Source organism: Synchiropus splendidus, chromosome 5, assembly GCF_027744825.2.
Source record: "Synchiropus splendidus isolate RoL2022-P1 chromosome 5, RoL_Sspl_1.0, whole genome shotgun sequence".
NCBI classification, from domain to species: domain Eukaryota; kingdom Metazoa; phylum Chordata; class Actinopteri; order Syngnathiformes; family Callionymidae; genus Synchiropus; species Synchiropus splendidus.
In genome coordinates, this window is record NC_071338.1 from 32,244,242 (window position 1) to 32,258,403 (window position 14,162).

General features: G+C 46.8%; 1 protein-coding gene across 3 annotated transcripts in view; it reads right to left on the reverse strand.

Annotated features, from left to right (window-relative positions):
* Window positions 1-14,162, reverse strand: part of LOC128758686 (RNA polymerase II elongation factor ELL2-like) — a 59,501-nt gene that overhangs the window by 3,195 nt on the left and 42,144 nt on the right. For all 3 annotated transcript variants that reach the window (XM_053864905.1, XM_053864902.1, XM_053864903.1), the window contains exons 5-10: window positions 9,554-9,681; window positions 6,731-6,894; window positions 2,201-2,430; window positions 1,407-1,531; window positions 1,145-1,238; window positions 673-1,078 (exon numbers count right to left, since the gene is read on the reverse strand). In XM_053864905.1, coding sequence (XP_053720880.1) covers window positions 673-1,078; window positions 1,145-1,238; window positions 1,407-1,531; window positions 2,201-2,430; window positions 6,731-6,894; window positions 9,554-9,681 — 1,147 coding nt within the window. The remainder of the gene's footprint in view (window positions 1-672; window positions 1,079-1,144; window positions 1,239-1,406; window positions 1,532-2,200; window positions 2,431-6,730; window positions 6,895-9,553; window positions 9,682-14,162) is intronic.

Genomic DNA, 14,162 nt, shown 5'->3' on the forward strand with positions numbered 1-14,162 from the left:
CATTCATGAAAACTCTTTGCTGACTTGATTTCCTCTTGATTTTCAGTGCAGTTAAAGTAAAATAAATCAGAAAAAAAACAGGTGTTTGAGAGGCTCTGAATGACGAATGAAGTCCCCGGCACAAAGCATCGGCCATTTTCTTAGTTCTAATTGCAAATTTTCAGTGACATTTTGTTAAATTTAACTAACTATAACTCTGTCGATACAAAGATTTAAAACTTTATTTTCATGTTAAGGGACTAAAATATGGGGCCCCTTTAAGACAGAGTCCCTCAAAAACCACTATTTTAGATAATAATTATGTTCAATGTTTATTGATGGTTAATCCATCCATCCATCCATCCATCCATCCATCCATCCATCCATCCATCTTCGCCCGCTTATCCATCAGCAGGGAGCTCTTCTTCTCCCGGGCAACATCCACCAGCTCTGACTGAGGGATCCCAAAGCCAGTGCAGAGATCACATCCCTCCACCTGGTCCTGGGACGACCCCTCCAAAAGGAGGCCTCCAGGGGGCGTTCTCCACCTCATCTCCTCTCATCTCCGACTCCTCTCAACATGGAGAAGCAGCGGCTCTACTCTGGGTCTCTCCTGAGTGATGAAGCTCCTCACCCTATCTCTGAAGGAGACACCTGCCACCACACACACGAGCAGGTTCTGACTGTTCTTACCGTCCAACTTGTCCAGTTTCGTCTTCAGATCCGGACTCCAGCCGCCCTCTTTCAAGTGCTCTCGCTCCTTCTCTTTGTGCTTCTGGGGCTTCTTCCTGTGCTGGACGGTGGCGAGCGTTGTGCGGCTGCCGTCTGGAGGCCTGCAGATGCTTTCCTCTCTCGTTCTGCTCTGCAAGGACAGTTTCTCAGGCGGCACCAGAGGACTGTGCCCGCCCGTCGAACTGCCCATCGTGTGGCTGCTAGTCCTCTGAAACTCTGTTTTGGTGTTCAAAGTCCGCCTCAGGTTCCCGTTGCTGTGTCTTGTTAACTGTTCGTTTGTGGGTGCGAGCTGCTGCTGCCGGGTCGGGGGCTCGATCAGTCGCTGTCTCTTCACGGTCTCCGGAGAGTCGATTGGCACGGGACGTTTCTGGAACACACAAAGAAAGGTTTCCATCACAATCTGAGCAGTGCGAATCTCCTCCTCCACACTCACTGCTGCAGCACTCTTGAGATCTTCACAGGACTTTGGTGTGGGTCCTGCGGGCGGAGGGACTCTTGACGGGGTGTGAACTTGTGGATGTAGTTTTCTGTTTTGGAGGAACAAACATGAGAACTGAGACACGAAGACGACGAGAACGTTCTTTGCTGTTTGCCAGGAGACACAGCGCCTCTCACAGGACAGGGATGTGTACTGCATCATGCTTAACAAAAGCAGAACTGTAGATCCAAATAGAACGGCTCGGGTCAGAACTCACCGGGCCAAGAGACGGCTGGCCAGCTGCCGCTCCTCCTCGCTGTAGTTTGGCCAGTCTCGCCGAACGTGCTTGTAGAAGTCGTCCTTCAACACATAGCTGCTGTCTTTGGAGCTCACTTTCGCCACCTGGAGGACAAGACGGTTAAACATGTTGACATATACGACGACATGGTGTCACACAGAATCACAACTGAAGTGTGTGTTTCGCTTCACTGGACTCTACTGGAACAGGAAAGCAGCAATTGTGTGGGTCTAAATGACACATGGAACATAGTGTAGTCCAGACCAAACCAAGGGGGCGGGACCAAGATCGAGACCAAACTGAATACAGATCAAACTATTAGCCACTTCCAGTGAAAAAAGTTTGTGACTCCTGTTTCTTCTTCAGCAAAAGACAAATGTGTCTACTTGACTAATGCTTCTGGTGCCTCAGTGTGGACCAAGCATGGACCCAACATGGTTCAAAAACAACTTCTCAAACTCCCAGAACACTGAGGTGTGCAGCCGGGAGCTGTAGGTAAATTGCGCTCTGCAGCGCGGCGCTGGGGAGCGGTCTGGCAGAGGTGTGAAGAATCTCAATGGGGGTGGCAACTCGGATTCAGGCTCCCGAGACAGAACACTGCAGTGTGAAAGCGCCCTCAGTCTCAGGTTAGGTGTCCTCCATTAGACCCTAACAGAGTGGAGCCTTCACTAGCTCAAGTCGCAGATTCAGGTCCGGACTACACAACGCTCCCCTGGTGACCACCTGAACTAGAGTCGTGAATGTGGTTTTCCAGCTTCAGCGGGGCCACGTACCTCCTCCAGGATGGCCCCCAGTTCAACCCTGTCCTTGGGGTCGACGCGCTCTCGCTCCAGCCACAGCAGCAGCTCTGGTTTCCTGTAAGCTTTGAGCGCCAGCAGATGAATGATGCGTTCCTTCAGAGGCTTCTGGAGCGGCACCATGGTGCCGCCGCTGCGTCGGTTCTGCTTGGAGAAGCTGCAGTCGGCGGGAGGAGCAGGCCTCTTGGGGTACTTCACACATTTACCTTGACAGAGAACAGAAATGGGTTTTTTTAAAGACGGATCGTTCTCATCTCTTCTGCTGGCTTCACTTATTCCCCCAGAATCTGATGGGCGCTAATCCGCTCTCGGAGATGACTGGAAGTGATTTGAAAGTGAAAAACACGCGCAGCTCAAATCTCCTGCAGATGTTGAAGCAAAGCATTCGCTGCGTTCAGACCTCTGACCGATGGCTGAGAGAACCAGGACGGACTGAGAAAAATGTTTCTGTTGAATAGAGACGGAAGTTTAACAAGAACTCCACTTCACCATAGGCGATTTCCAACAGTGTGTGTGTTTAAAAACAGGTGCAAAGGTAAAACGTGTGTCACAGTTCAAATGAGGGCAAGAGAGCAAGAACATCATGTGTGTTTATCATGGAGTGTGTCAAGTGCCTCGACCAGTCGGCATGTGAGTAAGCTGGTGCGCAGTGTGAGTCCATATATGTGAGTATACAGTGACTAAATCAGTCATGACACTGAAGTTTGGGAGTGATCAAGTGTGTGTGTGTGTGTGTGTGTGTGTGTGTGTGGATGCTTGTTTCATGTGTGGATCAGACGCGCAGTATTGTGCAAGTTCAAGAGGGCAGCGTGTCCATGTGTGCACCTGTGATGTATTTGTGTGGAAACAACAGTGTGTGAAGGTGTTAAAGCTTGCAAGCATGTGTGGGCCCATTTATGTTGCTTTGTGGGGGACAATTCCTGACAAAACACCATCCTTGTGAGGACTGTATGGCTTTGTGGGGACATTTGGCTGGACCCCACAAGGGTAAGCTTCAAGACTTCAAAATAACTGGGTGATTGTAACTGGGTTCCGGTTTGGTTCAGAGTCCTGGTTCAGGTGAGCCATGTGTTTCGGAGGGTTAGGTTTAGGGGGAGAGGCTGGGGAAAGGGTGATGGCCAGGAGAGGTCCCCACAAGGATAGAGATACAAACATATATAGCAATACCATAAACCATAATTGAACTCATAACAAACTTGTATCAAGGTACTGGAACAAAAAGGGAGCCTAAGTCTCCGCCCCTTCCAGTCGGTCCATGGGACGTAAGCGCGGAGAAAAAAAAACAGTGGAAAAGTGGAGATGAAAGTTATTCTCTGGTCCACTTCGCTCTGGAGCCCTGGATCACACACATGCTGCACCTCAGTTTAAATGATCAATAATGATGTTTCCACGTTTGCATTGTGATTTATGATTTATTTGCTTGTGAAAACCTGTAATTATTTGGACTACAAATCAAAGGTGGCGTGTATGACATCACAGGAGAATCCGACTGCTCCGGCACTAAGGCAGACGCTAAAGGCATTAAACTATCAAAGCTAGAAGCTAGCAAACACTGACATTGCTAAACAGTCACTGCGACCCTGTGGCGCTTGTCCCGCCTGCTGACTCTCACTCCACCGACTATCGAGTGATGAGCATTGTAGTTCGCTATTCCTATCACACCAAACCAAAAGTAACTTCTGATGCCGGTGGAAAAGCAGCATTAGAATGTGTGAGATCTATGGTACATTTCAAGCTGGATCAGGAATTTTCATCTCTCCACTGACTCCCATTCATAGTTGTGTTGACTTGGAGGACTGCGTCCAGCCGGCGAGGGTTTTCTCCAGCACGCCGGCCCTCAGTTGCAGACAGACGGGTGCAGGTTAGCGTGGCGGAAGCTCGTCCTCTGTGCTAATCCCATTACAGGTTAATCTGTGATTTGAAGGTCAGAGAGGGGCGCTGTGACAGGACAGGCAGCCTTCACTTCCCTCTCAATACTCCACAAGAGAAAGTGGAGTGGCGTGGAAACACCTGAGGTCACAGCAGAAACTCTCAGACAGACAGCGACTCCCTGCAGGCGCACGTCGTGTCGCGTCTCATTACTCAGCCACGGCGTCTCAACTGGCTCCTCACCACCCACAGTGGGAGCCTCCCGGGGCTCCGGACTGACCCGGGGGGCGCCGTCAGTGCAGAGACAACGCTGTTATATAAGCACAGCAAAGGTTACTGACGGAGGAGGAGGAGAACAGGCTGGTTGGGATTTTCACCTCACTCAAGTGCATATTTGACACGTTGGAACCCAGTCGACGAAGACTGCCAAAGTGCGCTTTTGATCTCCTCACTGAGGAAGATACTTCATCTGTTCTGAGTTCTGACTTTTTCCAATCTCAATATGTGCAGCAAGAGAGCAAGATAATTCCAGCTCAAAACATTTTAGTTCCTGTTTCTGTATTGAATAAGACCAAAGTAAACATGACCCAAAGTCGATCCAGAATTCTGGCTTGATTGTGCGATAGACTAGCATCAATAGATGTAGGTATTTCATCAATAACCAGCGATATATTGATGAAATGGTGGAACACGATCTGAGTTGGGGCGGCTTGGCTTCCATTCACGATGCAGTGGTCAACTGGGAGGCGGCCCTGGGGCAGTCCCAGGACATACTGCAGAGAATACAGCAGAGGGCCCAGGAATGTCCCGGCCTCTTTACTGGGACTGCTGCCCCCGCGACCAGCCCTCAGTCAGGCGGAATAAAATAGATTCAATAAATTAGAATTCACATGGAGCTGCGCTATGAAGCAAGTGGTACTTTTTTAAAACTCCATTGGGTTACAAGAGCATAGAAGGATCATTTGATATGAACGAAAATAATATAACTAAATATAAAAGCATATTATTTGGAGGTTAATAAATGGAGGAAGTAATTTAAAAGTAAACAAAAAGTGTTAGAAGTGACAAAAAAGTGTTGTGACCAATCATCATAACATTATGACCAGGTTCATATGTACAGGTATATGGATTCAGAGGTGCTGTAGTGAGCAGGTGAGGTGGTATCAGTGAGAACATGGCCTTCAGAAGAGCAGCACAGACAACCCCCTCTCCTGTTCATGACTTTCAGAGGAACTCCGAGCTTCTTCATCCTAACTAACTACATAAACCTGGACTTTCACAGGATGATTCCACGCTGTGCTTGCCAAGAAAAAAATCACCGTATGGCATCAAGGTTTTGGAGCAGATGCTCGAGAACTTAAAATTCCAAAACATTAATATGGCCAGAAATATTCCCATCCAGATGTGGGGATGAGGATCTGAAATCAAAGCGCTAACCAGCTGCCAACACTGGACACACAAAATAAATATGACAGTAACGTTAGACGGCCATATTATCTGGGTCAATATAAATACGATCCGCACATCTGGGTCCACCAGTGTTTTTCACATCAGGCAGGTGACCAGTGCCATGTTCCCTCATTTTGGAAAAATGTTCCTTTGACTTTTATTAATACGATTGGATTTCTACCTCCAGGAACTTCATGCCATCTGTGTAATTGCAACCAACTGCTCCTCACGCCGGGGGATTTGAGAGCAGAAACCAGCTCAACCGCTTCTTTACTTTGGCTTTGTTGCACATGGTTACAAGTGCGGGACTTGAAGCAACAAGGAAATGGACAAAATTGACTTTAAGTGTCGAAGGAAAATGAGGCGCTGTATGGTAAAGAGGAGGATAACATGGACGTCTCTCATCATTTTTTCCCTCTGACCCAAGGTCATTGTGGCAGCAGCTCCCCACAGACCTACTCCTGTCCAGACTTTGTGTTCTGGCTCAGCTCGATCTTCAAGACTTCAAGACATAGGCACGGCCTTCTAGGGAAGGATCTCATCTACTGGACAAACGGCACAAGGGAATACCTCAATGCTTCCTTGTGTTAAACCCAGAAATATAACAGCCTGTCACTCTTTCCACAGCAAAGCTGCGCGCGTCATTCTGTTTCGACAAACCTCAGGTCAGAAGACCAGAAGATGAGGACGAAAACTGTGCTGCTCTGAACTGAAGATGGTGACCGCAGCAGTGGTCAGAAGTGCTACGAGGAGATGAACGATGCTTCCCACCACCTTTGATGATGGTGTACAAACTGCCCCGTTACTATGACACTCACTCTAGATACATGTAAGATACAATGGAATCAAAAGTGGAATATAGAAGGGCACACAGGCCAAGCAAAGGTCGAAGGTCACCTTTGCACTAACTAGACTACGGAACAGTGTTACTTATCCAACCATCAACTTTGTGCTTCAATGATGAAAATGAAAGTAATTTGCGTGTAACTACTGCGTACTACTACTGAGGTTTCGGGGGTTGAAGATTCGATGGTGTAAACATGTTGACATCCCTGAGGAGAACATGGATTGCTAAAGGACCAGATTAAAATCAAAATGTGGGTCAGTGTGTTTTCACTCACTTCAGTTATTTTCACCTTCCATTCACACAAACCACATTGATGACAACATCATCCACTCCCTTCTTACTTAGATGTGTGGCTCCGGGTTTGATCTCAATGGCCGAGCGGCTCCAGCTGTCCTTTTCCACCTGGGACATCCTCTCCCGGGTCATCTGGTATGAGTCGTCGGTGGCGCACACGGTGATCTTGTCCTGGATGATTCCTTGACCTTCCAGTTGTTCGCGTCCGTTACTGTGACACAAAAGCACACAGTGATTGAGCGGCGCGGCTCTCTGCGGGCGGCACTGTCAATGTCCCAGGAGCTTCCAGACAACAGCTCCATACAGTGTGCCGCGGCTTTGTGGCCAGGGCTGACTAAATGAGCTCGACTGTGCAGGTTATGTCATCGTCTGGATATAGAAGAGCAGCGCATGACACGCCGTGGAGCCAAGCACTCTGGTTCAGCGCAGGATGGAGTCCGTGGACAAGCTCCAGGATTAGCTTGGCTTCTGCTAACGCGCTTGCAAAACAAAGATCCTCTTGGACAGCGAGAGGAACAGATAAGTGAATCTTGCTGACAATGCTGCCAAACATCTTTTTCACCTCACAATCAGACCTTGGGCCTGACTGGAAGCAGACGTGAAGTTGACACAGAGGGCCAACTCTCCATCCACCACATAAACAAGGCGTCACATGTCACAGTAATGAAAAATGCACAGGAAATTACTGCTGCCCCCTCCTGTGTACACTGTTCTAGCTCACGTGATGCCTTCGGGACACATGTACACGGACAGGAAAGGAATCATAACCGTGCCAGAGAGACGCTTTTGCGGACACGTTCGCTCTGCATTCAGACATCTGTGGCCTTTGAGAATGCCTTCTGCGGAAGAGCATGAATTTAACATGACAAGTCACATGCGGGGCAGAGTCTGTTTTAGATCAATCCCAGCCGTTACTATCGGAGCCCAGCAGCGGACCATTTGAGCATCTTGCTTTTCTCTCCACATTTCCAATATTTTTCCATTTCCAATATATTGGGGGTCTTGTTCAATAATGGAGGAAAGATCAGACAAGGCAGCGTCCTCTGAGGTATTGTGTTGTTCTAGTTTATGTTATCCAGCTCATACAGTATATATAATTGTTTAACATAACGTAAAGTAAAGAGAAGCAAAAGCTACAATTCAGATAGTTAGAATGCAGCCTGAGAATGGGAACGTCTGAGTCTCTGGACAGGACGGAAGAATCTTGCCTGGTCACATTCGTGTTCCTTTTTATTATTAGCTTTAAATGCTAATACGCTAGCGCTGTGTGTAGTTTCGGTGGTGACTTGAAAGGCATCAACACTGGGGTGGGGGCGCCACCAGGGCAATTCCCTCAGACGCAAGAGACTTTACATAGCTGCCACCTTGAGCGAAGCCAGTTGAGGTGGTTCAGGCCCCTTTTTTGGGAGATATTTTTAGGAGATGACAGAGAGAATATGGCCAGAAGAGATCAAGGAGGTCCGTGGAGAGAACGTCTGGGCCACTTCCTGAATCCTGTGTCTTCAAGTTGATCCTCAAAAGGGCTAATGCAGGCCACAACCATTTTGTCACAACACTGACAGTTGCAGCCATTGCAGAAGACCAAGTTTCAAGGTCGGTCTATGACAGATGGTGTCAGAGGTGGGATGATGACCTTGAGGCCTTTGGTCGCAATGCTTCCCTGACCTTGACGTTGACATGAGGAGTCTTGGGTTAGGGCCTAGATCCAGACAAACACGCTCCCCCTAGGTTCTGAGGTGACGTGACTGATGGTGAGCAAACCAACCTGTGTGTGAGCGAGCCGGCTGCAGATCACAGTGCTGTACAAATACAGTCGACTTTCAGGTGCAAGAGATCAGTGAGTGACGCACTCGTAATTTTCCATCTTAACAATGTCACGCAGTGCACTGCTGCTTTTCACACCAGAACAAAAAGACAGAAGAGATTCAGCAACATGGAAACACTTGAAGCAACAAGTCTTTCCACGGAAATCAATAAATAGAGTTGTGATGTGAAGAAACTCTGGCCTCACCAGTGCAGTTTTGGAGAGTTGGACTGAATTTCAGTCCAACTCTCCAGCAGGGCCGACAAGAACTGCGTCATCAGCATATTAAAGAACAAATCTAGTGGATGTTGCCATGCTGTTCTTTTTTGTGTGTGTGTGTGTGTGTGTGTGTGTGTGTGTGTGTGTGTGTGTGTGTGTGTGTGTGTGTGCGGTCTTGTATATCCTACTTTGTGGGAACCAATTCTTGGTCTCATTATTCTCACTATCCTTGTGACGATAGTGACATTGTAGGGACATTTGGATGGACCCCACGAGGTTAACCCTCAATTTGAGGGTGAAGACTTCAAAATAACTGGCACATTATGATCGCGTTTAAGTTTGGTTCAGAGCACTGGTTCAGGTGAGCCATGTGTTTTGGATGGTTAGGTTTACGTGGTGAGGATGGAGAAATGGTGATGTCGGTCCTCACTAAGATAGGAAGACAATTGTGTGTGTGTGTGTTGATTTTCTTCGTTCAAGGCCTTTATCCTTTCATGCTAAATTGAGAGGTCCACACAGATTGTAAAACCTCATTTCTGATCTTCATTAAATGCTTTTCTATTTTGTTCTTTGTGTCGCATTAGCAGTTCCTCAAAATAAGCGATCATAACCACAGAACCTCGACTTCACAGACTCCACAGAAGATGCTGACCTTATCGGTCCCCAACGCTCATTATCAGTGTTCTACAGTCATTTTCAAAAAAACAAATCCAGCAAAAGCCATTCCTGCAGTTTAATGACCAAATGAACGTGTTTCTAAACAACATTTTGTTGCCCAAACAGAAGCGAACCCCTTCTAAACAATGAGAAGCTGAAGGAGAAGACGTCTCCTGAGTCAGTCTCGTACCTTCCCACATACTGGTGGATGCAGTCGAAGCTGGCTTGAGGCTGATCTTTGCTGTCGCTGGACAGGTAGAAGGAGAAGACACGAAGAGCGGCCGCCGACTCCGATGAGGGAGCTGGGATCTTAATGTACTGAGGGGAAGAAATGAAACAGAGCAGAAACATAAATACTTGCCACCTGGGTCTGATCAAAAGCACTTCAACACAGGAGGGAGCAGAGTTATAGAGCTGATTCACAGCCGCTGGCTTCTAAATTCTCCATCGAATCCTCCACAATATCAACCTGTCGTCAGGAAAAGCCATTTCTCAGTGGAGCAGGCGCTGCGTGACACACTAAAACCTTCTGAGCCCAGGCTTCAGAGCGTCCAAAACAAAGGGTTTTGCCATCATCATAAATCATCGGATTTATTTCATACTCAGCTTCAAGATCCAGACACAAACCCCTTCTAAGATGGAGGTTGAAAACAGCTCTTCATTCTTGGAAGTGTTTTCAGTAGGGATGTCTGACGTTGATATTCTCATGTCACATATGATCCAACACTTTCCCAGTCTGATATCAACTGTTATTGATACCAGTCTTTTTGTTCCAGTCCACGTTTTTATATATCTTAATGGAAGCCCTGGAACTACATTCAAGTCTGTTTTTTGGGGGGTAGTCAAGCCGGCTTCCTTAACTAGGAAGCTGCAGACCTTTCTTAGACATCTCATACTGAGCGGCCGGCTCAGGCTTCAGAAGCCAACACTGCATCTTTCGATGGAAATACTTCAGCTATTTAACTCTCAACTTTACGAGTTAGTGTCACCTGGGAGTGACCAGGAGTGTTAAGAAACATTTGAAATAATAATAATATATAATAATAATATATTAAGTTGTCTATATTGTTATTTAATACATAGCTATGCTGCGGAATTTGTGACGTGTTTCATATGTTTTCTTTTTTTCGATTAATTCCTCTGTTGGACTGTGGAATTGAAACTTGTGCACATCATGTTGTACTGCATTATCGGATTTTCCCCCTTAAAATTGTGGTTCGAATTACAATATATTATGAAACGTACTGTACTCCAATATACCGCAATGTATCGTATCACCACTCCTGTATCGGGATACACATCGTAAGATACCAGCCAATACACAGTCCTAGGGGGTACGACCCTAAACACCACGTTAAGGATGAATACAGTCGGACTCAGGAGAGTGGGAACACGCCAGGTTTAGGTTCACCAGGGGACCTGGATTGCAGCCGCTGCTTCAAGACCGGCCTCATCTGGCGTGCTGAGGAAAGTCACGAAAAACAAGCGGCGGAAAGTGACGAACCACAGTCAGATTTATCTGCCGCCCTTTGTTTGAGGAGCCCCAGCCTGCTGGCGGCACGAGTGGCCACAGTGGAGACGAGGACAAACACGACAAGACACATAATAACAGATGGGATCAGAGAAACCTTCAGATATCCATTCATTTGTCCAGAGAGAGACGTGTAATTGCACGTTCGGCATCTGAAAGGCTAAGTTCAGAGCATTGACTTTCAGACAATGTGACTCTTGAGAACTTGCTGACTTCACTGGCTTACAGAAAGATCAACAGGCAGTTGAAGGAGAACACTTCTGAGAGACTTCTCCAGTGCTCTGATCACCAACCATTGAAACTTGAACATCTTTACTCTCTTCAAAGGCGCAGACAATGGAGCAGAGCACTGTCAGCCACTCACCAGATATATCTTAGTTTTAATGACTAGGTTATAAAGAAACATTAGCAACAATTGTAAAGGCAAAAACAGGAATACCTGCGACGTCTCGAGAGCAATGCTCCATTTAGTAAGCTTGGTAAAAGTGTGGACACTTTTCAAACAGCATGTCAAGAACCTCTACTTTGTGCAGCTCCGAGTCATTCAGACTCTCACTAAAAGATCAGACTGAGGACACGTGAGCAAAAATAAATAAGGCAGTCTGGACCTAGCTCTAGTGTCACAGATAGCTTTGTCTTGTGGCTCAGCTCCTCTAGCGCTCCATCCCTCCCTCACTCATGAACAAGAACCCAACTGAGCAGCAAAGACAGTTGAGGTCATCAAGCCCAAGAGCTCCTCCAGCCTTTGAATAATGATTTAAATGATCAGGTTTGACGTTCCATAGTCTTCATAAGAACGGCCGGCTTCATGGGGAACTTTTCAGTCAGAGCCAGTTCCCGCTCCTCTCAGCAAGTCTTGTCAGAACCATCAACCCGTCCGACTCCACTGAGTCTTCGATAGCCTCCGTCACTTGAGCATGTCTGGTACATTAAGAGTCTCACACTAATGCGATCACTGGTTCTCATTTGACAACACTGATGAGCACTAACTGGAGACGGTGGGATTCTTTTGCACCACACGGAGCCACTCCCACCAGTTCAACCATGTTTCGCTCCACTCCCAGCGAAATCAATCCAGCACGTCACATCTGGAGCATTGTGGGAAGTGAAATCAGAATTCAAAGTCTGGTTTATGGAAAAGTCACTTAACCGCCCTGAGGAGTCGTAAAAGCGCCGCTTATCTTGTCACAACTCTTCTCTCCCAGATTTACAAGGCAAAGCAGCGACGGAGGTCAGCGGACTGACATTCAGTTGTGGAAAGACCACAGAGTTTTAAGACAAAAGCAAACAGGCCCGGGGAGTTTCCAGAGACGTGTAAAGAGGAGTCAATGATTTTGCTTTTAACTGGAGACAGGACAGTGAAACAGTGTCAGAGTCACCAGTGAGCAGAGCAGGAGAGAGAGAGAAAGGGTTGCTGAGGGGGAAGCAGAGTCACCGGTTCTTAGGATCCCATGAAGAACGTGAAGACTAAGCCTGTCAAAAACTATAGTTTCACCAACAACACGTGATCACAGGCTTCATTTGCTCCGCAGCTGCAGTTAAGGAGCCTCTCCTGTGCTTAGGCACGGTTCACTTCCTGAGTTCAAGCTGAGAGCTTCCTGCTCCCGGTTTCATTCACCTGCACAAGACAAACAACATCTCCTCCAGTGGGAGCTCAGGTTACAGAGACGCACAGACCAATAATAATAATAATAATAACTTCTGTGAAATCCAATTAATTAATTCAGAAACAGCTCTCAAATTATTAAACAGTAATGAAGCAGCCATGTCATGTCCTTTTTTTCCTTCAGTAAAAAGTAATTGAATTTCACACACTCAGAGTAGCAGAACAAAAATCAGCATTTACAAAATAATATTTACTTTTTAATGCAGAAAATGCTTCTGTTTTAAACAGTACCACAGCAAGTCTGTCGGCAAATTAGTGTTTTTGGTGGGGTTTTATTCAGGGCAGAGGGTCACGGATCCCATGATCCTTTGAGTGGGTTACATCAATGCACGCTTCCTGACGTCAGGAAAATCTCTCTGCAAACAAATATAACGGCTTGGGTCGGCCTACTTTTAAAGCTAAAGGACTAAATGGATGAACATGGTTCAGCTTTCATCTGGCTAACACTGAGCAATGTCACCGAATTATTGCGTCAGTCCAACGAAGTTCAAACTTTTAAAATGCACAGAAAACAGCATAGTCCAACTACAGGAGATAAATCGGAGTTTCTCTTAGTCGGACTCCACAACCTGGATGATGCGGTTAATAGCTGACTAAGCTAGCTTGTAGCCAGTAGCTGGACTAAGCAAACATACAGCCAGTAGCTGGACTAAGCTAGCATGTAGCCAGTAGCTGGACTAAGCTAGCATGTAGCCAGTAGCTGGACTAAGCTAGCATACAGCCCGTAGCTGGACTAAGCTAGCATGTAGCCAGTAGTAACAACCTTCTTTACAAAGGAGAAGTCGTGTGTGTGTGTAACCTGATGCAGTGTGTGTTCCTCGGTCTGAGGTAAGGTAAGGTAAGGTAAGGTAACTTTATTGTCAAATATGCTACAGTACAAGACATATAGCATGGATGAAATATCTGTTCTCTCAGACCTGGACACGACATACAATCACAGACAAACATAAAGATCACAGACACAACATAAAGATCACAGACAGCAGGATACATGCAACAAAAATCGTCACATCAGTCCATCAACCACCGGGAGGAGCACCTAGCTCATGGCCACAGCCGATGTCTGCAGCGATCACACGACTAAGAAGAAGAACATCAAGACATGATTTGCTGGTTTTAGGAGACATTACTGCCACGTTAGCAACCATTAGCATGGTAGCTAAGTTAGTCGAGGCCGGTAACCAAAAGCCAGGGTTTGTACTTTAGATACTGAACATCTGTCGCTCATGTAATACAAAGACATGAGAGTCTCCAGAATATTTCATTTTATTCAGAAACTTGCTAGCAGGCTTTTAGCAAGGAGGGCGTCTAGGCGGTCGAGAATCGCGCGTCCATTTTTTCATGTTTTGCAGACGCCCAGACGCCCAGACGCCCCCTTGCTAAAAGCCTGCTTAAAGCATTCTTGCTTTATTCTTGCTTCCTTCCTATTCTTGAATGAAGCGTGTTGAATAGAACAGTCTGAAACGGCTTCTCGCCACCTTCCAGCTTTGACTGTCCTTCTTATACGATCATAGGAACCGGAAGAACTGAATAAGTCCTGGTGCCACCACTCATCACGGAGGCGCATTACTGTTATCCGACTTCCTCTCCATTCCTCTCGTC